Raw genomic sequence first — 23,718 nt, forward strand, 5'->3', positions numbered from 1 at the left:
AATGCTTTCACATACCTTGACATCAGGGAACTTGGTAAGCACCACGTCGGCTGTGGTGGGGTGGAGAGCAGGAAGCTCCCCGTATAAATTGGGAAAGCACACCAGAGATCCTAGAAGAATCTGCGCCTCCACTCGTGGAGCCTTTGAAAGAAGAGAGGGTGCAAACAGAAAACTTGTAAGGAGGATATGAATGAACGAGTCAGCAAGTGTATTGCTAGAAAACAACACTGCAAATGAGCTCGCTTCTTACATTGAGTGATGAGCAGGCAGTGACTCTAGAAGCTGCAATGATAAAATCCAGGATCAGCATGGTGGCTCCGGGTAGACCAATACTGAAGAACCTGGGACTACAGTGCTTGATGATGGTGTTCACAATGTCCTGTAGAGGTAATAGTTGTTTTTTAACATTTTCTTTCTCTACATTTCAAGGGTGTATCCCCAGTAGCACAGCATGGTTGTCTGCATGACTTCCCCTCCTCCCCACTTTCCTGCTGTCCTTCACTCACTCTGTTCTTAAACATCTGTGTGTGAGTATGCTTCAGTTTGACTAAGCAGCATCTCAAATCCTTTGTGTTGTCCTTGCAAAAAGGGCTCTTGCTGAGGTTCAAGACTTTATGCATTTTGAAGCTTCAGTGAGGTGCTTCACAAGCTTTATATATTTGTTCATTACTTAAAAAGATTTCCATAGAGGCAGCAGTTGTTGAGGAAGTGTTGCTTGGGCAGGGTTAGCTATCCCACTGCACACCGCACCTGTGCTTGGTATGCAGTGAGTTCACTCGTCAAACAAACTGTTTTTTGTTTTGTTTTGTTTTGTCTTGGGGGAAGGGGAAGGGGGGGGGGGGGGGGGGGGTCAAAAGTGCCCGAGTACCAATATAAACTTGAACTTAACAATATTTTTTATTACTAGCTGCAAGAATAATAAATTCTCATTTTATACATCGAAACAAAAACAGCACTGAACACACTTGTTGCTTCAGCATATATTAATAAAATATTGCTGTTTGTTCATGTATTATGTTTTAAGTATAAATTTGAGACCAAACTCTACCTGGTCTTGGTGCAGGAGTCCTTGGTGCATGATGTTATAGAAGTGTGTGAGATAGTCTGTGTTTGGTGAGACATCTTGCCGTCTCTTCATGATCCTGCAGATCAGTTTGTAGGCATGAAGCTTCCCCTGCTTATAACGCTCGGTCAGCATGGTGGCCTTTAAAGAAACACATATACACATGCTCAAACACAAATGAGACCAAATCTGTAGCTAGTTTGTAGCCATTTCCACAGGACATGTATCAATACATTTCTTTCTAAGATTAATATGGAATTATTTAACTAATACTGAAACACAGAAACTGGCTTGAATACTATATACATTATTGTTACCTCTCTATCACACCTACCTTAAAGAGCCAGGGGGTGAGAATTCTCAGGGGTGGGATCAGAACAGGGGGCGGGGGAGATGATTGGTTATCCAGAGAAATCCCCAAATTATCCCTGATCTGCAAACAGAAAAGCCCATCATTGGAGAAAGTGTTCAGTATTATTATGTCTATTTCTACTATTTCACACAGTAGTTGTGGGTTTGTCGTCTTATCAGTTCTCACCTTGGCCAGGTTTTGCCACAGTTCACACAGGTAGTCAAAGACTTGAGCATGAATTTCTGGGTCTTTGATGTAGTTCACATCTCCCAGGATACCCAGCATCCTTCGCCACATCACTGTGGCGACATCTGCATGCCATCCAGTAAGAGAACCGCCCGCCATCACACTGCAGTCCTCGCTGGGGAACTCACTAGTTTCTGGAATTAATGAATGAATGAGAACTGAGTGAGTCATACTACAAAATATTTCATATGTTAATACACGTGATTAAAATAGTACATTTCAACAGGAAAATTTTTTTGAAAGTGAATGTTTGAGTATTACCCAAGTCATCGGGCGTCTGTAGGACAGAGTTGTGGAGTTTTTGATCAAGCTGTAAACGTGTGTGTGAATGGGAACGTGCATGCTCAGTGTGTTCTGCTGTCAGTGTGGCAGGAGAGGGAGTCTGGGAGCGAGAGCCCCCGAGCGAATGCATGGGCGACGCACTCTCAGAACCTGGACAAGAAAGCGTACACACAAGGGAAAGAAAACATTCTTTTAACATTGCATTCAATATAAAAAAAAATTCTTTTCTATCTTAAAGATGTAATAGATACATTCTTGTTAATCTTCAGTGGAAAAGTATTACTGCGCTTCTATGCTTGACTCGTGTGCTTCTCTCTTGATGTAGTACCCTGAAGAGCACTTCTAAATAGGTTTGCTCTGCTGGGCTTCTTTTATTGTTTGTGCCCTTTTACATCATTTTAAATGGTTACTCAACATTGTGGTAAATGATAGCCAGCACTCAAACATTTCCTTGAAGTTTAAATATAACTTCAATAAGAACAAACACATAAATGAAAAGAGGTGTAGGTTGTGTGAGGCACGGGGTCATTCAGTAGGGAGTTAGGTTAACATTAGGGTTTGTTTTTGACTGTAAAAATCCATCTTCGAAGGGCAGCTGCTGGTCTGCAGCCTACACTACAAGATGTCTGTGGATGTGGGGTGAAGAGATCAGCTGCTGGCAGCAAACTTCAGTGCTTCAGGCGACCTCCACGGCAGCCACCAAGTAAACGACTGAGAACTGAACGCGAAAGCCAATTGAGTGTGAGCTTTCAAATGCGGACCATTATGAATGAAACGGAAGAAAAACAAGCACTTTGTAGCAAAATTAATGGGTAAAAGTAATAATTTTACTCCGATTTATCTGTTTTAATAAGTGCTGGAAGCCATAATTGGAACTGAAATCACAAATCTATTAATTGCCCAGTCCTACTTTATTGCATGTTGACGTTATGAAGAACTATTTACAGAAGCAAACGGTCGACACCAGTTCACTGATCAGTCTAAGAGGCTACGCAGCCTACATACAACTGTTCACTTTCTAGATCGCAGTAAACTGGCATATAAACACTTTGTCAGACGAGTGCGTAACCACATTCTCAGTAACCTGCATGGGAGAAGGCTGCTGCAGCTACTACAGTTAATGTTAGCCGCAAACATTGTGTGTGTGTGCAGGGAGCCTCACATTTCAGAAGCACTCACATGCTTACTGAAAAATGTGATAAATTGTTTCAAAGGGATCCTAAATAAACACCCAGTTTGAAGGTATAATTTAACCTCATCTCTGTTAGACTGTGCTAAAGTTTTAATCTTTTTGGGGTATTTTCTGAACTTTAGTTCAAACTAGTTGAACTTTTTGAATTTGTTGCCCATTTAATCAATTGGGACTTAGTTGCTAGGAACATCCCTAACATTACTACATAGTATAAATACACAGTATTTAAGGTGCTCTTGTACAGATATCTAGCTGGAGTCTGTTATGTCCCTACCTGTAACAGTGACAGTATGGCTCAGGCTGCTCGTCTCTGAGTCGATGTGAAGTGTTGTCAAACTGGCAACCTCGTGCTCTTCACAGGCCACGCCCCCACCCAGGCTGTCCTGATCCAGCGAGCTGCCTCGACCTCCTCCTCCCCCTCCCCCTGTAACTCCTCCTCCTCCTGCTGCAGATCCAACTCCTCCTGCACACGCCTCAGAGCTAAAAGTAAAATCTACAAGACAGAAAATTCATCAGGACTGTGCTTGTTTTCCTCTTAGTAACTTTAGCAGCCTGACACACACTGATGAATTTTTTTTTAACAAGTTCAAAGAAAGCCCTTGAAAGTTAAGCAGAGGAAATGGCTTAGTCCTACAATTTAATTTACCTTAAATAAGGAAATTTTACTTTGGAGTGTTTTTTTCCATCTTATTTTGGCATAAAAAAAGAATATAAACTTTATTTTTTTTTACTGTAAATGAAATAATAAAGGTAGTTCTGCACAAGAAAACAGTTTTATACTTTTTATAATGTTTTAAAAAGAGAATAAAAATGTGGAGTATAAATAAACTGCGGATACTGTGTTCCTTACTATCAAATTTGCAGGTGGAGTACTGAAAGGCATTAAAGGAGTCTGACTGGCTGTCGGAGCTGATGACATCAGAACCGCTGGCACTAGCAGGTGACGTCCACTCAGAGGGAACCCCCGGGTCGTCAGCAGGCCGAAGATCATCCGAGGGTCGTGATCCAGGACTATGACCGGCCTCCAGGAGCTCTGGCAGGTCTCTGGGAACCTCCAGGCTTCCTGGACTGCTGCCACGGCGACCCTGTGCACCGACGAAAAAGTGGCGTTCATATCTTTTATCTTATGACACAAGAATCTCAAATCAATGAGTGTGCTGTACTGACTGCAGTTCCTTTGGCCCTCAGTCTCTCCTGGATAAACTCATCCATGAGGTCAGAGAAGTTTGGGTTGCTGCTTCCAACGTCACTGGAGACTGGGCGGGCCTTCTGGACCACCTCCTCTTTATTGGCTACACACACACAAACACACAATAAGGCATAGAGGTAGACAAGATTATAACAGACACACACAGGAATGATAAAAAGAAACATTCACAGGCAGACACATAGAAAGTAGGAGATGTAGATAAACATATGGGAGAAGAAGTAAGCAAACATACAGTAACAGACAGCAAAGCCCTTCTCAGACATGGCATACAAAACACTCTCAATCGGTTAAAGTGACAGCATACTGCCATTCATACAAAGGTCACCTTTACATTAAACAATACCACATTCAGTGTTTCATTTTAAAGGCTCAGCTGCTACTCCTAGCGCTAGCTGATGAGCTACAGTAGATGCTTTTCCCCATCTTCAGGCTGGCCAGCTCACTATTCTGATCCTCAATACCATTCAGCTGCCTCTCCAGTGAGACTTCCTTCCAACTCCACAACCTTGGGCTCCAGCTGACGGGACAAGAGACTCACTGGAAAGGTAGCTCGATGACAGCTATAACCTAGCCACCCAGAAGGTAGTATATTTACACAACAAGGCTGAGACTGGCTGGTTAGCAGCAACTAAACTTTCAAAATAAAATACTTACATACACTTCCGGCTACATTCAGATGTACCTACAATATTGACAGAACAAATCAAAGTACTTGGGCTGTATTATATACATACACTACTACTACTACCACCACCACCAGATAATAACAGAGGTGTACATATAGTAAAGAAAACATATCCACACATACTTTAGTAAACAAATCAAACAGTTATAAACTGTAGCTTATAAACAAGAGATATAATCTATCTGAAATGGGAATCTAAAATGTCTCCTGTTAGGTCCTGATTGATCCAGTCTCTATGTCTCTATTAACTCTCAAATACAGCCAACTTTGACATCTCAACTTCTTTGAGTCCCACTAAAATTTTAATCTCACCTCTGATCAACACATCAGATGAATATAAAGTATTTCCTTATTTATGTTTTCACAAATTCATTTTGATCTTCTGCTGATCTCTGAGATGATATCCCCTCTTTACTTGGGCCATCTGATGGCCGCCAATACATGTCAGATCAAACATAGATCATATAAATGAAGAGCAGCAGGTAACTTAAAGCCCATGATTTTGTTTTGTGAGTTTTGATCAGTATTTTATGTCTAAAGATCATTAAAAGCTGACTTACTAATGAGTCTTATAAATGCTGTCTGATGAATCTGACCTGTCACAGTCTCTGTTTTTATCACTGTAAAGACTTCATCCTAATAAAGTCCCTATCCTTTATTCGATAAACATTTCGGTCCCTAACAAATATGAAACTGTGGAAAAAAATTGAATCAGGAAAAACTAAGCATAGTGTACACTGCATTCAAATATTGTTTGTTGCACTCTGTGATTTTAAAGGACCGGTTCTGGTGCATAAATGTCACTTATTTAACATCTAGTAAACAGTTTGGGTCTTTTGAGTTTTCTTACTCATCATCAGGACATTTGTGAAAAAAAAAGTTCTTTTTATGAGCTGAGTAACACGATGCAGGACAGAGACGTGTGCAGTCTAAATCTTACAGTCATGCCCTCCTGTACTGTAACACTATCCACCCAGACCATGTTAAAAGTTACATGTAAATGTTACTAGGTCTGATCTAGTACTTGCCAATGTGGCTTTTAATGAAAAAGTGACCAGGGTGTGCATTCAGACATAAAGCCGACTTGTTCAGATGCAGTCAGATTAACCAAAAGGAAAGGATGTCTGAAAGGGGCTTGACTGATGCTTACAACACAAATGGCTCAAATGACAGAAAACTGAATCATAACAAGAAATAAGGAATTTTGTAACATGACTTTCATCAGGTCTGACTTGCTGATAATCTTTCACAGTCTAAATTAAGGATATGGCGACATTTTGTTTCTGATCAGAAAACGATCATCCCAAAACCACCCACAAAGCATTATCAGCAATATTTAAAGCAGAGTGATCAGATGTTACATTAAAATGTCACAATATCCATAAAACAAACTAGTAAAACTGGTGATGTAAGAGCAGTCCTGATGTGTGTGTACTGTAGGCCTGAATGTTATTAAAAACAAACAACACTACTTTTTTTTAAATGAAGAAAAGCCACAATAGCAGGCACATCAAAACCCACCAGAAAAGCAATGCGGGAGTTAATTTACACCATGCAGACAGAGCAAGAGAGTATCACACAGTTAGCTCCAAACAAGCAGCATACCAGGGGCCCACATTAGTGCAGTTATCTTAGTATGGGTTATACTGCTGTTAACTTAGATGCAAAGGCAGCGGTCAATGGGAGTTTATAAACTCTGATAGAGAACATCTCTACAACCCAAAGACAGATGGGATTAAATCTGCAGCATTTAGTATTAACTAACAAATATTTAATTTCTACACCTGTGGCAGACAGAAGATAAGAACTCGGTTGTTTCTACCCCTCAGTACCATGAGGTTCGTCAATAAAGCTTAATCCACAACCAAATTATTTACTGTGCTGCCACCTAGCTGGATTTAACACATTTACCACAGAACAAAGAATGTTCAAAAGGCAATACACTGCAGGTACAATTCTACATCACCCAAATACATCATCTGTTCCCCCTCTGCTGTCATCAAATCTGCCACAAAGTCCTCAAAGGTTAGTGCAACAATAAAAATGTAAGCAGTTCATTAGAAGGATCAGAATCCCACTGCTGTGACAGCACAGAGAGAACCGGATTCAACTTAATGTCTCGTCTACTGAAACCTCACACAAATCATTTCTGAATACTCAAAAGCAGAATTAGTGTGTTATGCAGATATCTGCCCTTGCCCAAATGTCAAATATTATTCAACTGTAATGGTTATTTGCCGTGACATCACCAATAGCAACTGAACATGGAAGCAAAAAAGAAAAAGATCCAAGTGTTTTTGGTGTCATTATTGCACCATTAAAGCTAAAAATAATAAAACTAAGGCACCTACTTATACAACACATTCTCTATTAGGACTGTACACAAGCTGAACTGCAATGTTATGCAACCTTTGCCCTCTGACAACTCATCTCTAGTGTTTTGTATATGTTCAGCCCATTGGGATGAGCTGTTTCAACGATGGCAGCATGTGAACTGATACCAAAAATCACCTCAGTAAGATTACTACAAGAGCTATGGATCCTCACCATTAGCTAAGAAGTTCAGAAATAAATGACATTCTGAAAATCTGAATATGAATATCTTGCTCTACATACAGAGTTCAGTATTAACAATGACCCACTGCATTGAAATACAAGCATTTTCCCTCTTTAGTGAAGAGCCAGCTGTTGTGAAGGGGCAAATACAGAAACAATGATGTCGCACACTAGAGCTAATGAAGCCTTTTTTAAAATAACTTCAGTGCAAGCCCATTCTAATGGACTGAGTCCAATCATGCAAATTCTGCTCAACCAAACTATAAATGAGTGTGGTCAAGTTTTACAGAGACCTCCCTCTTAACTAAGAAGTCCACAGCGGGCACCACTTGTGCTCATGGATTATGCAAAAGGATCATCAAACAGAGTTTAACCAGTCACGACACACAATCTAGTTTAAAAAAAAAAAAGCACCAGATGAGGCTGAAAACTTGAATGTCCAAAATTACTGATTCACACTAAAATGCAATTTCTCCTTTGCTGTTGTATAAAAATAATGTAGGCCTCAAATGCTATATGATATGTGGCAACTTCCAAACATCCGGCACATTAGTAGACAAACCAAACAAACATTATTTGATCCAAGCTGCCATGCAATACGCCTGAATAAAGTAAGAAAATGACAAACAAATAAAAAAAAAAACAAAAAAACAAAAAAAACAGTGGCTTTGTAACAGTAACTCCACATCAAGACAGATTCAAGTGATGAATCATTGTGCTCTTATCAAAAATCCAAAACTGAAGGTAAAATAACTGTAGTTCGGCACAGAGATTTGGAATGAACAGAAAAAGGTGTCATTTGTTGCGGTTTCAAATGTGCACTTAATCAGCCAACATTACTGATATAGGCTGTGGCAGCGTCCAAGGCAAATAACCATTATGAATTTGAAAGTGCATTCCTTTTTTTATTCATTCACATTCTATGCCTAAGCTGCTTCTATGAAGTTGTCACAGGGTCTTATGCTGCACTCTAGTGGTGTGAGAATGAACTACACCTATATGTTTACATTTGATTTGTAAATCGCTGATATTCCTTTATCAACAAAAATAAACAAAAGTCTTAAAGTGCCACAAAACATCTGGGAGCTTTCTGAATAGTATAATGTATGTCAGCTGTTTTAATCTTTTTCTACAGCCAGTTTTTCTGTAGATCTGTTTCCTTCTGTGCAGCTGAAGAAGGGTCGGAGTCCGCGGAGGAGGCACAAGGAGGCCGCATGCAACATCGAGGTGAGGATGGAGGTGGAGAATAGGGGAAGGAGGTGAGAAGGTTAACAAAATCCCCAAACCCTTAGAAGAAAGCAGAAAGGAGAAGGAGGGAGGGAGCTTCTGAGCTAGAGAAGTGGGAAGGCATGGGAGGAGGGTGGGGGTCCTTGATAGGAGGCAGGCTGGAGGAGGGGCTATGTTCAAGAGGAAACACATCTACAGGGAGTTTAAATTTCAGTCCAGCAGCAAGATGATGAGTTTCAGCCAAAAATATCATTCCATCATAACAAACCAGTTATATAAAAAAAAAAAAAAAAAACAGCCAAAAAGGAAAAGAAAGTTGCTGGTGTTTGTGTGTTGGTAAGTATTTGTCTTTCCACAGCTGTTTCCTTCGTTCGTTGCAATCCTCACCTGGCGTAGTCGTCTTTCGTCCAAAGTAGCCCAGGACATGGGAGTAGAGATCCCTGAGTGATGCGTCACCCATGGTGGCCCGGGCCTGCCGCTGCGGCGACGAGCCTTGGGATGACCCCTGACCTCGGGGCCGAGGCTTGGAGGACAGAGCGTGAACCACAGTCTTATAGACACCACCAAGAAGAGCCCCCTGGTGGTGCCGTGAAGCAGTGCTCCCTGGCTCCTGGGAGCGTGAGCGGGAGGCTCTAGATCGCAAGGCGGAACGTCCTAAACGTCCGCGCACTCCTGAGGAACCTGAACTACTTGTTAATACCTCAGAGTAAACCTCAGGGCCATGACTGGATCCCACACAGGACCCAGCATGCTGCTTGTCCTTGTCCCCTCCAGTCCCAGACCGGTTTTCCAGGCCTCCAGTGCCTGCTGTGCCCCCTGCCCCGCTGCTATCCGCTAGAGTCCCAGATAATTTATCATGTGTCCCTGTTCTATGGCTGATTCCAGCCACAGAGCCAAACTTACCTGAACCCCCTGTTCCCAGCTTCCCCCCTGACCCTGCCCCAGCTCCAACCCCTGGCCTCTCTCCAGCCGAATGGCTGTGTGTGTGGAAATGACTGAGCCGGCGTAGCCGGGCTTTCCAGTGGGCCTCCTTATTCTCAAGAGGGTTGTGAAACTGGACAGACTCAGTTGAGGGCCGAAAACTGACATGAACACTCCCAGAATTATGCCTCTTAGTGCTACTACGCAACACCTTGGTCTTAGTGGGTTCTGAAGTTTGGGGAACTGATTCACTGCTACAGTCGCCCACGTTAGTATCTTGTCTAATTAAACTGGGCCTGTCATTTGCTGCCATTTCTTTATCATCTTGTTTCCCTTCTATATCACCCCACAAGTCATATTTCCCTTCCCATACTGTTGCCTTTCCAGTATTTCCTCCTACGACTTTCTTCTCCCCAGTGATTCTTTCTAAGCTAGCACCCACCCTGGCACTGGGTGATGGCCACTGACACTGCAACTCCAGGCACTCATAGATACTCCGCTGCTCTGCCTCATTCTCCTCTATAGAATCCACACTGCTATGTCTCACTGATTTACTTACCTGTCTGTCCTCCCTTACCACCTGTTTTGCTTCTCCTAGCTGCCCTGTGTATTCTAACTGGGTTCTAGCCACTCCTGTTTGCACCTGAGCAGGTAAAGTAATGCTGTTTTCTACTGCACGACCAGGACTATCTTTCTCACCTGCCTCACCCTTCCTCTCAGCTCCTTTGTGAATAAGGTAGTCCCTAATAGAAGAGAATAAATCATCTTCCCCAATTTCACCCTCGTCTGCATCAACTTCCTTTTCAGATTGAAAGGCGAAGGCAGAGTCCCAGTCACTCACCCAATCAGAACTAGAACCTTGGCTTCGAGAGCCACTTTGGTGCCAGAATCGATCACATACACTACCATCATCTTGTACCTCTGAGGACGAGGAAACAGCACCATTGGAGAAGGCAAAAGGGGTGGGAGAAGAGAAGGTGAGGGACTGTGAGGGTGGTTGAGTTGCGTGGCTGTTGGCTGCAAGTAAGGAAGTAGTTGTGGAGTGGTGGTGGGGGGGAGGATTTGGGATCAAAGTTGGATCCCTCTGGGGATCTTCACCTTTGACCCGCTCTGCGATGAAAGGCTCCATGATGTCAGAGGCACTGCTGCTCCTTGCAAGGGAGGACGGGGCAGGGGTATCCAGGTCACAAGCCACACCCTGGAAGACCTCAGAACAGGAGGTGGGAGGGGTCTCATCACTCTGGGATGAGTGGCGCATCCGAGAGGTGCGGGACGTCAGTGTGATTGGCGGGTCCTCGAGATCTGGTAATTGGAGGAAGACGAAGGAAGAAGATTGACGTTAGCTGGGGTGTATGGGGGAAGAGACACATTAAAAAAAGCACATTTAAACACACACACACGCACACACACAAAGATCTGAAAGTACGCGGAAGGCAGACGTTATCTAATCTCTTATTCTTTATCAGATTGTGCTTACAAAGACAAACTGTTAACACTATTTACATCTTATGGCCATTTAACAAGCTATTACTAGACTAACCCTTTCTTTTTGCCTTGTTTTGTTTCTTAGTATTAATATAAAACAAGTTAATAGAAGAAAAACAGTGGATAAACTCCTGAATGATGTTTTGTTGTTATAGCGTCATAAATCTTAAAGGGGCCTATTGTGCTTTTTCTAATTTTCCATCATAGGTTTACTGTTCCACTGGTGGATGCTCCAATATTTAAACTGTAACCTCAGTCTACAAGTAACCTCTCTGAGCTAAAAGCCCAGGCTTCAGGGCGCTTGGTTTCGGATAGTTTTTTTTTACACTTGGCTCAGGATGATTTAAAAGAGCATGGATATGTCTAATATGATCATCTCAGCAACACAGCTTTGCATGTGAGCACAGAAGCCCCATCTGCATGCTGTCGAAAGGCTTACTTCAAAGTGAGGACAAACTAGAGGACAGCATTGAGGCCCACTATGAGATAAATAAGGATTATTCTGAATTGTGCAAAGCTATTCTAGTAAAGCAATAAAAATGTAGAGCTGAATTTGCTTTTAAGAAGATAAAGCCTTACTTTAAAATTCCTTTGGATCAGTAATATCTAATAAAAAACATCTAAAATGTTGATGTAAAAATATTTCTTTCTACTCATATGTTATTCTATACACCAATTTGCTTGCAACAGTGCAGCAGTACAACTAATTGTTCCCCAGTTTGGCTGTTTGACAGGAAACAATTACCCTTTGTGAGTGCAGGATATGTGCTGTATAGCTACATCTCAAGTTTCACAGAAATTCCCATTAGGTTTCTGTTTCAGATTCTTTAAGTGTTTTTTCCCTCATGCACAATAATTATCCAAAAGGGAGCACAACACACACCAAAAATAACAAAAATCATATGCATGTAAAGTCATCATCCTCGCCCGCTAAACAGAAGGGGAGCTGACCAAGCAAGAATAAAGGGTATTATAAGCAATAATCGCACCAAAACATCACACTTGGTGGAAGGAGGATCAACTAGAAGGGTACAGAAAGAAGCTGTCAAAAAAATGCAGACGTGAAGAGTTAATGAAATGACAGAGAGGACAAATGTTTGGGCAGGCAGATAAGAGCAAGGTGCAGGTTAATAGGCAGGCAAGAAGATAAGCAAGTAACAAAGGAAACGGGTATGTCAAGTTTCATGCAAACAGGTTAAAAAAAAAAGCTAATCCCATTTACATCTAAATATTAAATGAAATATCTGCAGCACAGACTCAAAATGACAGATATCCTTGTTCATTATGGCAATATTTAATTATATTTAACTAGTTTATATAAGCAGGCATATTTAATAAGACATTTTAGCAGATTGTTGAGGACATATGTTGCAGTCATTATTTAATACACCCAAAATAAACAAAAACATATCAGCGTTTCCCCACACAAACTATCTGGGTGACTTCCAGTTGTATTAACACCTGTCCAAGTACAATAGTACTTCAGTGTTTCATTTTAAATTAAGCAACATTTGCATTATTGAATGATCAATAATGAAAAGAATCAACAGCTGCAGGCCTACACATGCAAAGTCTGAGCACTGCTGGTCATAAGCTTTTTAGAATCAGTTTCAGGTGAACTGGGAACGGGGCCGATGATTCCTGATGGAGCACATGAAAACTGCTGCTCCAGTGATGATAAACAAAAAGAGAAAAACCATAGAGACTAGACAACAGGCAGAGTTTCAGTCTGTATAGACGAATAGTTTCCAGGCAGCAGGCAGCAGGCAGGCAGACAGGTCATGCAAAGAGTGTGTACCTGCCAGCTGGTCGGCAAGGGGGGGTAGTAAAGGGTGGTGGTGGTGGAGGAGGACAGGAAGAGGCGGAGCCAGAGCAGGAGCACTCTTAGCACTGCGGATAAAGGCTGAGGACAGCAGAGAGTCCCCCGTAGAACAGCTACGCAGGGCTGAGGAAGTGGGAAGAAGAGAAACACATAGAAGGGAGGAAGAGTGTGGGACAGAAAAGAAAAGAAAAAAAAAAAAAAGGACAAAAGTATCGACGAATAAAGGTGAAGAGGTGAGTGAGGAAAGAAAAGTGAAAAGAATTAATCAATGAAGTATAAATAAATAATGAAGATAATAGAAAGAGTGAGCAAGTGAATATGTTTTGTAAATAAGACAAAAGCATAGAAACCGTTTGGAGATAAAGACAGAAAATCAGAAAAACAGACAGGTGACAGGACAGCATAGAAAAGAGGTGAGATCAGTGGTGGACATAGAGGGAAAGAGAAGGGAAGGTGAGGGAAGGGAAGGGTGAGACAGGGTTAGTTTTGCAGGAAAGACAGTGAGTGAGACGCTGAGAGGCTGGTGGGAGCTCGGCAGCTCAAATCTCCTCGTAAGTTGGCGACAAACAGCAACACTACATTTGAAATGCAATTCTAATAAAATGAAATGGACTAATAAATTGGACCAAGTCTTTCATTTAAAAAAAAAAAAAAGTGTGGCACAAAGAGCTGCAGTTTTTCTCTGGAACAACACAGTGAGAACCTGTGCAAATCGACTTAAATGTCAGCATCTGTCATTTTAACAGGCAATATTACAGGTATAACAGATTATGTTGCTGTCAGCATTATTTGGTTTGTTTGTTGGCAGGATTATGTTATGAAAAGTTATGGAAAGATTTGAGGGAAATTTCTACAGAAGGTGTGGCTGGGCCTAATTTAAAAATCGATCCAGGACTTTTACTATGGTGATATAAGAAAAAAAAAAAAAAAGGCACAAATAGATACCAATCTGAAAAAGGAAAGGTTGGGAGCCATCATGTTGATATTCAAGAAAATATCCCAAACTAATGCAGTCCTAGAGATCCTTCTGGATGCAGAGACTCAATCCCAGCATGGTGTAGAGGAAATTTACAACCTCCTTTTTTGTGGATAGTTTCAGTCCACCCCGGCTTCCACAACAATATGGCTGTTACACTTGATCAGGTTATGCATGTGTCACCACAACTGGAGCAGAACCTCCTTTATTGTAATGCATAACAGTGAGATAACACAAAACGGCTGGGTATGTGTATTAATTGGGGTAGGACTTTAACGCGTTAATTTTGATTAATTAATTACAGGGAAAATAACGAATTAAATTTTTTAACGCATTTTAATCGCACTTTGCACTGTGGAACGTTTCTCAGTGCACGAGTTCCAGGCATACAGATTATATCGACGCACGATGTCAAAAATTGGGGCCGCATCCTTCGAAGGACCCGGCCCACGTAGATGGGTCCTTCGCAGCCCACGAAGACCGCAAAGGCCAGAAGTGAGCGGCTGTGGAATTGGACGGGCTAGCCTTGATATCAGCGTCACCTGCCCTCACCTCTGCGTAGCTCATGTCGCTTAGCAACCGTGAGTGTGAAGCACAGCTGTGTAAAAGCAGCTGGTTAAACGGAGAACGAACTTTTCTTCTTTTTGTGGTTTAATTTTAAGTCTTTAATTCAAAATAAGCTGTTAAAACAAGCACGACACGTTTCAACATCAAGGAATACAGCTGAGAGAATGATTAATTTCCAACTATAACAAGTGAGACATTAATGTTGAATAAAACTATCCAGTTATGATGCTTAACTTTAATTTCAGGAGTTTGCTTATCACAGGAGCACTTCCCCCCTTCATTGGTCTGTGTAGTAGACTGGTGGGAAAATGAACAAAATTTAGAAGTTTAAGCTTATGTATATTGATTCATTCATGAACCAAACTTAAATTAATATTTCTCATGTTAAATATTTAAATGTGATTAAAATGCGATTAATTTCGATTAATTAATTACAAAGCTCCTAATTAATTAGATTAATTTTTTTAATCGAGTCCCACCCCTAGTATTAATGTTTGAAACATCTTTGGTAATACAGCTTAAAAACAATATGGAAAGAAAATAAGAAAATGCATGAGTATTATATATGGAGTTCAAAGTAAAACAATAAAGAAATTAAAATTTTACCAAAAATGTCAAATATTTAATACTACTACACCAAATTTGGCATCACAGTAACATTTACAGCTCTAAATACCCCCTCCCTTTAAGTTGTATTGTTAGAGTCCCAACTTTATCTTCTGCTTTAATCATGAACTAAGCTGATCCTAAGCTTATTCAACCAGTGTTGTGACTACATCTTTCACACTAATGGTTACGGCTAAAGATTTTCCATAAACAGAACTCTAGTGAGGAATGGTAGCAAGAATATGCCACAGCTTCCTGTCTGACAGATGGGTAAGAGAGAAGCAGAGGAGAGGCATTAAGTCAAACAAAACTGACTTGAGAAGAACAAGGAGGTATCTAAAGTGTACTGAGGAAAGACAGGGCACTAGTTGGCCTTGTTGCACACCAGTTGTTACTCCCATATTGTACTCAACAAGTGTTTGCATAGACAAAGTCTGGGAGTCAGTGCTATGAAAATGAAAAGTTGCAACATTTACATAAAGAGGGAGCACAGAGATCAAAGAAGAGGACATACTAACCGACAGTCTTCTGCCGGACAATACTACGGGCTTTTTCGATGCCTGGTGACCCAGCGGTGGTGGCACTTCGCTGCCTCATGGCTGCTGCCTGGCCTGGTTGGTCTCTGCTCCAGCCTTTAGAGAAAGAACGATCCACAACCTGCCGCTGGCTCTCCGGGCCAATACCTGGAGTATGAATGGAGGAATGATGAGAGTGACCGTACTTCGCAGTGCACACTGGTATCTGTAACTTTGAGCTGAAAACTGGTGTGTTAAAGGAAATTTGCTAAATTTGGGAAATTGACAAATTATTTTTAGCTTTTCTGTACCCTCAATTTTTTGCAAATCAGATTTGAGTCCAAAAATAAAGCATAAATAGACTGCAATTATCTTTCAGAGCTGCATTTGGCTCTAGCAATGTGACGTGACAATCAGCTGGCTGTGTTTCAGATCTGCTCTTAAGAATCACATGTCTTTTGAAAGTCTGTGAAAGTGACTCACCTTTTCCTTTATGTTTCTTTTGTTTCTGTTCACTGAGCTTGTCCAGCGGCAGCTCATTCAGATCAACACTGTACAAATTCCTTGCCAACACCTAAGACACAGGACCACAACACTGCTTTAACACTTTACCACACTGTTTCAGGTGGTAACAGTTCTTAGATAAGTCTTGAACTGAATTTATCTAGTTATCTAGTTATATTAATAGCAAAGCAGGAGTAAATGTGGTCCATTTTCAGTACCTTTGTGAGGGTCTCCATGGTGAGTGACCACTCAGTGACCAGCTCCTCCCAGCAGGTTAGGGAGGAGAGGACAGAGAGGAGGTCATCCCACAGCTCTCTGCTTATGTAGACGTTCAAGTTGCCCTTAATCCAGGCTACTATCAGTGTCTGTACAAAAAGAGAAGAAAGTAAAGTGTCATGCTGGCAACTGCAACTAAAGTGCAAGTTTGATAAAGTACAAAAATACATAATTATATAAGATTCAAATATAGAACTGTTTTAGATGATGACGTTGCCATAATGTACCTGAAAGATGGGTCCAGCCAATCTGCCTGACAGTGTATTGTTCTTCTTGCCCTGAGGCATGATGGATGGAGGTCTTTTCATTACCGACTCCGTCACCCTCAGCAGAACCAGCAAGATCTGCTCCCTAACAATTCAGGAACAAAGGTTAAAGCTGAAAGGTTCTTCTTTAACCAGAAGCAGCAGACAGCTGACAGGACACAAATTAATTTAGATGGCTTTTCACATTGCTATTTGTGTTTTACCATGTCTTCTGGTCCATGGTTTCATGCATGACAAGGCTGCGGTAGATGTTCAGGACTCGCTTGCACATGTCGACGTGCTCCTCCAAAAGGATCTTGATGTCATTGGCTGGTTCCAGGAGGAAAACATTAGAGGAGTGGGTGATAAATACCTGGAGAAGAGACATGGAATGAAGAAACGCCATCAAAACCACTTCATCGGAGGACAGTTTTAAACGTTTAAGAAACAACACAAAGATGCTGAACCTATGAAAGTTATTGTGAGAGCCATACCTGTAGGGTAGTCTGAACTCCAGCATGAACGCTGTACTCCAATAATTCACTGTCAATCACTTTGTTCATTCCCTTAAAAAGAAAGAAAACACAGAAATAAACACTTTTCCATGTACCTCAGCTAGGCTTGAGATATTAAACCTTATACCAGAAAATCTGGAGAATGAATTGAAGCCTTGATGTTTGGAAGAAGTGGGCATTTTGGAGTCACCCATACGAGTACAAAAAGATCTACTGATGTGACCTCTTTTTCACATAAGTATTTCAATGGATTCAATTACTGATTTCAATACATTTCTCACCTCATCATCTTTGTCTCCGAGCTGTGAGCCTGTGTCCAGACTGGTGGCTGTGGCTATAGGATATGGGCCCTCCTCTGGCTCCTTCATAAAAACTGGTTTGTCCTCCAGGGAGATCCACTCCTGGTAAACACGGACCACTTTTCGCATTGCAGCTGCCTCGCACATGGGAAGAAGAAATGCCTGCAGTAACCAGGAATATAATTGTGTCAAGAAAGATACAATGGAACTGTTACCATATTCTGATAACTGTTTGGTCTTAACCTGACGAAAGATCTCCGTGATGAAGTTGACGTTGGTTCTGGAGTTGGTCAGTACTCTTCTCACCACCTCCATGTCTGTCAGCTGCTCTTCATCCATGGAGCAGAGTGAGGAGGAGCTGGGCTCTCTCTCTGTCAGTGTGGATGTATTCGAGTGACTCTGTTCAGGTTCAGTTCCTAGACCTCCAGAGAGGCCCATGCTACCTCCTCCTGGCCCACTTGAGCTTCCGCTTCCTTCAAGGTGGCTATCAGATCGAATCCCTCCTCCAACGCTGTCATCTGAGCTGCCTGCGGAGCGAGCAGCCAATCCGGCTGCTGCTCGCTGAAGCAGAGAGCGGGTCAGATGATGTAGGGACATATTTTAAAATCCTTGTCATTTGCTTGTGGGGATTGTGCAGTTAAAAAACAAGAAGCAAGTGATCCAAGACAACGTCTGTGCATCTTACCTGTATGTTCTTGGGGACGTTCTCTCCCTCTGTTCCTGGGATGTGGGTATGCGTGTTGGGTCGCGGTTCCAGCCAGAAGGAAACCAACCAGCGGATAAAAATAACTCGAGCTTGAAGGAAACTCTCCTTGGTGCAGTACAGCATTTCACCACCATCCTGCTCTCTGCGCACAACACTGTACAACGGCTTATGACGCATAGGAGGCACATCTAATGAAAGAGATGAAAATATTTGTGGGAGAGAGTGGGGAGAGAGTGGGAGAGAATTGATGAGGTGGTGCAATCACCAAATTCTGAGTCTGTTCTTGTTGTGCATGAAGTGAACGTAACACGGTCCTGTCACATAGATGGCAGAAGCAGCAGGGTGTGGACCAATCTTTTCAGTAGAGACTGACCATGTTCACTGTCTTTTTCAAGTTTAAACAGGGGTATAACACAGTGTCAAAGTAGGACTGTCAAAGTTGAGTTCTACTGCAATGTCTGAGGGGAACAATCCCTTCAATTTTCTTCTGCTTATACTGGGCCAGGTTGTGAAGCCAGACCTCCCTCTACCCAGATACCTCCTCCAGCTTATCTGGGGATCTGCAACCTTGTTCTTTCAGTCACTACCGAAGGCTTTTGACCATAGGTAAGGATAGGGGTGTAGTTACTTACTTGGCAATAGTGCAATGGTTACTTAGTAATAGTGCAATATTTTATTTGTGAGTGCAAAGCCACCTTATCTGCAATACTTTAAATCTGTGTGCAATAAAAACGGCATATTTTATTAATAGGTATTCATTAACAGGTACCCTCCCTATGTAAATACACTTTTGGTGTGTGAATGCTGTTTTTTTTTCTCTTGTATTTATCTTCTGTACTTACACACATTCACAAACACATGCTTCCACACACACTCTTGCATTACATATCCTTGCATTTATTTATTATATTTTAATCTCATTATCTTTCGTCATGTTTGTAACGCACTCGCCAGCGGCAGTGGTCACAATTTCGTCAAGCACCTGTGGCTGAGATCGATCAGTAAATTGACAGCTTTGCTTTTACACTTGGCTCTCTCTTCACCACAGCATCCGCATTACTGTCGCCACAGTCCCAATCTGGCTGTCAGTCTCCTGCTCTCCTGCTCTCCTCTCTCGTGAAAATACTTAAAATCCTTCACTTGGGGGAGCAACTCATCCATGACCGGGATTGGGCACTCTGGCCTTCTCTGGCTGAGGACCATGGCCTCAGACTTGGAGGTGCTAATTCTCATTCCTACCGCTTCACACTTGCTGCAAAGTGCTCCAGTATGAGGTGGAGGCCACTACGTGATGATGTCAACAGGACTACATCATCTGCAAAAAGCAGGCCACCAAGGCGGAAGCCTTTCACAGCTACGCCTAGAAATTCTGCCCATAAAAATTATGAACGGAATCTGTGACAAAGGGCAGCCCTGGTGGGGTCTAACACTAACCACAGTAAAACATTCACTGTAATCAATCCAAATGGTGGTGTGATGGCAGTTGGGTACTCTACCATGATAATGAGCTAGCTCTCAGAGTTTTCAAAAACAAAAAACAAAAGACCCACATTTTTCTCTATGCAAAAACAATCATCACTCAGATTTAGGGTTCAGTAGGTGGAGCAGATCATTTGTTAAGGTTAACTGTTAACTGGAAGGTTAACAGTTAAATTCCTGCTCCCCTTGTTTGCATGTTAAGGATCCATTGGTGTGAATGTGTGTGAGAACTGGTGAATGCAGCTCGTAACGTAAAAGTGTTTGAGGTGGTCAGAAAGACCAAAATATGAGTCCGTTTACCGTTACTCCTCACCAGATTGGTTCCGTCTTCCCCAAATTGAAGGGTCCTTGTTTTGACCCAGACCACATCACAAAAATCAGTTTCTTGGTAAGCTTAGAGAAGTGAATATTGCAAAGTGGATGGATGAATACAATATTAAGATATTACTGCTAAATTAACTGTATCTGGTAGATCTGACTGACTTAGTAGTACTGACCCAGCATGGGGTTGTAGAGGCTGGTTTCCATGGAGAAGTTGGGAAAGATGTGAGGAAGGTAAAACTTCCTGAAGTGCCCAAAGAGGAAGCTGAAGCCACGTTCATGGTTCTCTTTACACCGCCACTCTAGAGACTTTGCCTGTTCGATACAGACATAAACACACACAGTTAGACAGACAGACAAACAAGCCTGTGTTACGAGGAGAGCAAAATAGGGTCGAGCAGAGAAGAGCACCATTGTTTCAGAGGAAAATGTTATCAGTGTGTGATAGCAGCAAGCAGAAGAAATACAAGCGCCATGTTACTATGTGGCATCAGGGGATGAATTGTCTTTTAGGGGGGTTAATGAATCCAGTAAGAAAAAAAAAAAGATCAATACTTAGCAACACTGTAAAATGTGTGCATGACCAAATCAGTGATGCACCCAAAACCTGGCTTCTCCCGTGCGTTTAGCATTAGTGGCATTAGTAAGGTACAGCAACAGTGTCGTTATGCTGTGTTAACTGTGTTAGTAAAAAAAAAGATAATACCTGGTTTACCATGTATTTCAGTAGCGCTTCTAGGAAGTAGGCAGTGAGGTCTTCCTGGTTCTTGTCACCTGACTGAGGAGGAACAAGTGGAGTGATCTCTTCAGGGATCACCTGAGCTGCAGGGAGGTAAAGCAGAGAGTATGGTACGACATTAAAGGCTGTTCCCCCTTTGACCCCGCATAAAAATAAGGGCTCCAAATCATATTCAAGAAACTGTATCAACTTACAGGTACAAAAAACGTAATGCATTCATGAGTCTAATGGACTGTGTTTGAGAGTGTGTGTTTATTATACTAACTCTCTGTCAAACTCAGCGGCGGGTTGATCAGAGTATCCAGGGTGCGGGGGGTCCCGTGGCAGAGCGGAGCTGGGAATCCAGGAATCAAACAGGCAAACATACAGAGCTGCTCACGCTCGGCGTTACTCTGTAACGCCTGCATCCACAACAGGAACAAGCGCACACCTTCACGGCGGATCTATAACAATAACAATAAGAGAAAAAGAGGGGGTATGTTTTTTTTTTTTCCCCCACACAATATCTGGACTTTGGAATTAGGGGATAAAGTGAGTGCTTAGCAAAGTAACACAATAAAACTTACTAGAAATTTGATTCAAATATTAACCTGTGTTTATCAATCCAGTAGTGATCCATCATTAAATGACAGCTACCCTCACTATTTACTTCACTGCCTGGCAAAACTCCAACTAAAGACAATACAATAAGGAGTTCAAGTAGCAGCCAGGTGCTGCTAATAAAATGCACTTGATTAACTGATCATCAGGGACTGTGAGCACCTCTATAAAAGCATTAGTTTGGCAGTTTGATGATGCGGAGCATTCAGGTGTGTTTTAACACAATGCCACAATATTCCCAGGAGTCAAAGTCCCAGCAAATCAACCAAAAAGCCAAACTGTGCAATGCTCAGAGAAATGCCAAAAAAACTCAAGACCTCCATCTCAGACTTTACAGGCCTCAGTCAATATGTTAAAGTTCATGACAGTACAATTAAACACTGAACAAGTATGACTTGTTTAGAAGAGAAAAGCCCCTTGTCTCTAAAAAGAAAAAAAAGAAAGAATATGGCAGTACAGCTTAGGCTTGCAAAGCTGTTTGGCCATAACCCACAGCACTACATTTGGTGAAAACCAAACACAGCACATCAGCACAAACACTTCATGCCAACTGTCAAGTACAGTGGAGGAGGAGTAATGATTTGGGCTTGTTTTGCAGCAACAGGACCTTTGCACCTTGCAGTCACTGAGTCGACTGAACTCCTCTATACCAAAGTATTATAAAATTTAATGTGAGGCTATCTGTCCAACAGCTAAAGCCCAGTCAAAATCCAGATCTCAACCCAACTGAAATGCTGTGGCAGGGCCTTAAGAGAGCTGTGTATAAACGAATGGCTGCAAAACTCAATGAACTGTAGCAACGTTGCAAAGAAGGCTGAAGGTTTTCACAGGACTGCATAGAGTACTGGAAAAACATTTTCACGATCGTACACCTCCTGTTTGGTGTAAGAAAGGATGTGGATCGAGAGTCATGACAGCTAATGCAGTTTCACTGAATGAGAGCAGTACCTTCAGAGAGTTTCCAGTGTGCAGCAGCTTCTTCAGAATCAGCCCTGAGAGAGAAAGACATGTCAGCCTCATCACTTGCAGTGCACAGCTACTCTTATGTCCCTCTGAACTGAATGAGTTGCCAGAGGCGTTAAGATGCTGTGATCTGCTGTTCAGTCTTTGACATTATATATAATAATGGTGTGAGTGGCCACACTGGAAAATACTGGTTAAAAGTGAGTTACCAATGCTGTGGAACTGCCATCGGCTCTGGATTCTCTCGGGCAGAAGCTGGAGAATTTTCTAAGAAAAAAAAGAAAAACTCAGATTAAGAATCAGTCTTGGTATATTATACATCTTTCCTTTGAAGCTAAATATCCCATTCACTGATGAATTCACCAGTGGGCTGGCCAGTTGGATTCATACAGTGTAATAATGGAAAAAATGTTGCTATGCTTTAACTACACAGTTGCACTCCTGTGGTGTTATTTTAAGTAAATATTACAATAATAACTAATTGATTAACTGTTTATTGTCTAGCCATACTTTGTCAAGAAAATCAGCATTGAGCATGTTCCTTTATCCTAATTCACTGGAAATGTGCTCTGCCCAGCCCTGTTCTGAATTGAAAGTATGTTGAGGGGCAAATGGAGGTCAGTAACAGACACACAAACACACACACACACACACACACAGAGCTATCTTATCCTGGTTATGCTAAGCACCACCACATGCCGGTGTCTCTTAGCTGGAGGAATGACAGCCAGTGTTATGGAACCAACTGACAACACCAACAGAAATTCCAAGACTTTGGAATCACAAACACCTCAGTTATTTAACAAAATGTCAGGGATCCACCCTGCAGCCACACTCAATCCTGTTAGTTTATTTTTGCCAACAAACCCCCGACATTTTGAGGTCAGCTTCATAGGACTGCATGTTGTGGAAAAAATATCCCAACAGTTGGCTTTCAGATTCTGGGAATGGTGTGCAAGTGCAAATGTGACATATGCTCAATGAAACGCCACAATACTTCTAATCTAAAAAGGTTTCACTATAAGTAAGATCTGTAAGATTTCAAAATACCTCAAAGATGAAGAGGATTGAGTCCAGCTCTTCCCTCTGAGACTTATGACCTGAAAAACAGAGAACGATTTATTTATACCTACAGTACCCTCACCTGCTAAAGCACTGCTTCCTACCACCTGTGATACTTACCTTTTTGCTTGAGGCTGACCTCGATTGAGACAAAATTCTCAAAGAAGACATAGTAGATATGAGAATAGTTCAGGTCGAAGAATTGCTTCAGCTCTGCTGGCTCTGCATTTTCTAAAAAAATAAGAGGTACAAAGGATCAGAAGATCAACAAACATACACATTCAGGAGAAGAACAAGTATAATC

The 23,718-nt window shown here is 41.8% G+C and overlaps 1 protein-coding gene across 3 annotated transcripts in view; it reads right to left on the minus strand.

Moving 5' to 3' along the window:
• The window catches only part of ralgapa1 (Ral GTPase activating protein catalytic subunit alpha 1), an 81,747-nt gene that overhangs the window by 51,782 nt on the left and 6,247 nt on the right, over positions 1 to 23,718 (minus strand). For 2 of the 3 annotated variants that reach the window (XM_030718146.1, XM_030718145.1), the window contains exons 2-28: positions 23,535 to 23,645; positions 23,403 to 23,452; positions 22,562 to 22,619; positions 22,338 to 22,381; positions 21,055 to 21,232; positions 20,757 to 20,872; positions 20,227 to 20,365; positions 18,230 to 18,438; positions 17,788 to 18,105; positions 17,527 to 17,706; positions 17,225 to 17,296; positions 16,955 to 17,103; positions 16,713 to 16,836; positions 16,428 to 16,574; positions 16,189 to 16,279; positions 15,709 to 15,873; positions 13,018 to 13,164; positions 10,833 to 11,036; positions 4,303 to 4,427; positions 3,986 to 4,220; positions 3,410 to 3,628; positions 1,923 to 2,093; positions 1,602 to 1,795; positions 1,398 to 1,496; positions 1,049 to 1,204; positions 251 to 379; positions 16 to 141 (exon numbers count right to left, since the gene is read on the minus strand). In XM_030718146.1, coding sequence (XP_030574006.1) covers positions 16 to 141; positions 251 to 379; positions 1,049 to 1,204; positions 1,398 to 1,496; positions 1,602 to 1,795; positions 1,923 to 2,093; positions 3,410 to 3,628; positions 3,986 to 4,220; positions 4,303 to 4,427; positions 10,833 to 11,036; positions 13,018 to 13,164; positions 15,709 to 15,873; positions 16,189 to 16,279; positions 16,428 to 16,574; positions 16,713 to 16,836; positions 16,955 to 17,103; positions 17,225 to 17,296; positions 17,527 to 17,706; positions 17,788 to 18,105; positions 18,230 to 18,438; positions 20,227 to 20,365; positions 20,757 to 20,872; positions 21,055 to 21,232; positions 22,338 to 22,381; positions 22,562 to 22,619; positions 23,403 to 23,452; positions 23,535 to 23,645 — 3,956 coding nt within the window. Of the gene's footprint in view, positions 1 to 15; positions 142 to 250; positions 380 to 1,048; positions 1,205 to 1,397; positions 1,497 to 1,601; positions 1,796 to 1,922; positions 2,094 to 3,409; positions 3,629 to 3,985; positions 4,221 to 4,302; positions 4,428 to 9,200; positions 11,037 to 13,017; positions 13,165 to 15,708; positions 15,874 to 16,188; positions 16,280 to 16,427; positions 16,575 to 16,712; positions 16,837 to 16,954; positions 17,104 to 17,224; positions 17,297 to 17,526; positions 17,707 to 17,787; positions 18,106 to 18,229; positions 18,439 to 20,226; positions 20,366 to 20,756; positions 20,873 to 21,054; positions 21,233 to 22,337; positions 22,382 to 22,561; positions 22,620 to 23,402; positions 23,453 to 23,534; positions 23,646 to 23,718 lie in introns of all 3 variants that reach the window. The other variant, XM_030718143.1, reaches the window with a different exon arrangement.

The sequence above is a fragment of the Archocentrus centrarchus genome, chromosome 22 (genome assembly GCF_007364275.1).
Source record: "Archocentrus centrarchus isolate MPI-CPG fArcCen1 chromosome 22, fArcCen1, whole genome shotgun sequence".
NCBI classification, from domain to species: Eukaryota; Metazoa; Chordata; class Actinopteri; order Cichliformes; family Cichlidae; genus Archocentrus; species Archocentrus centrarchus.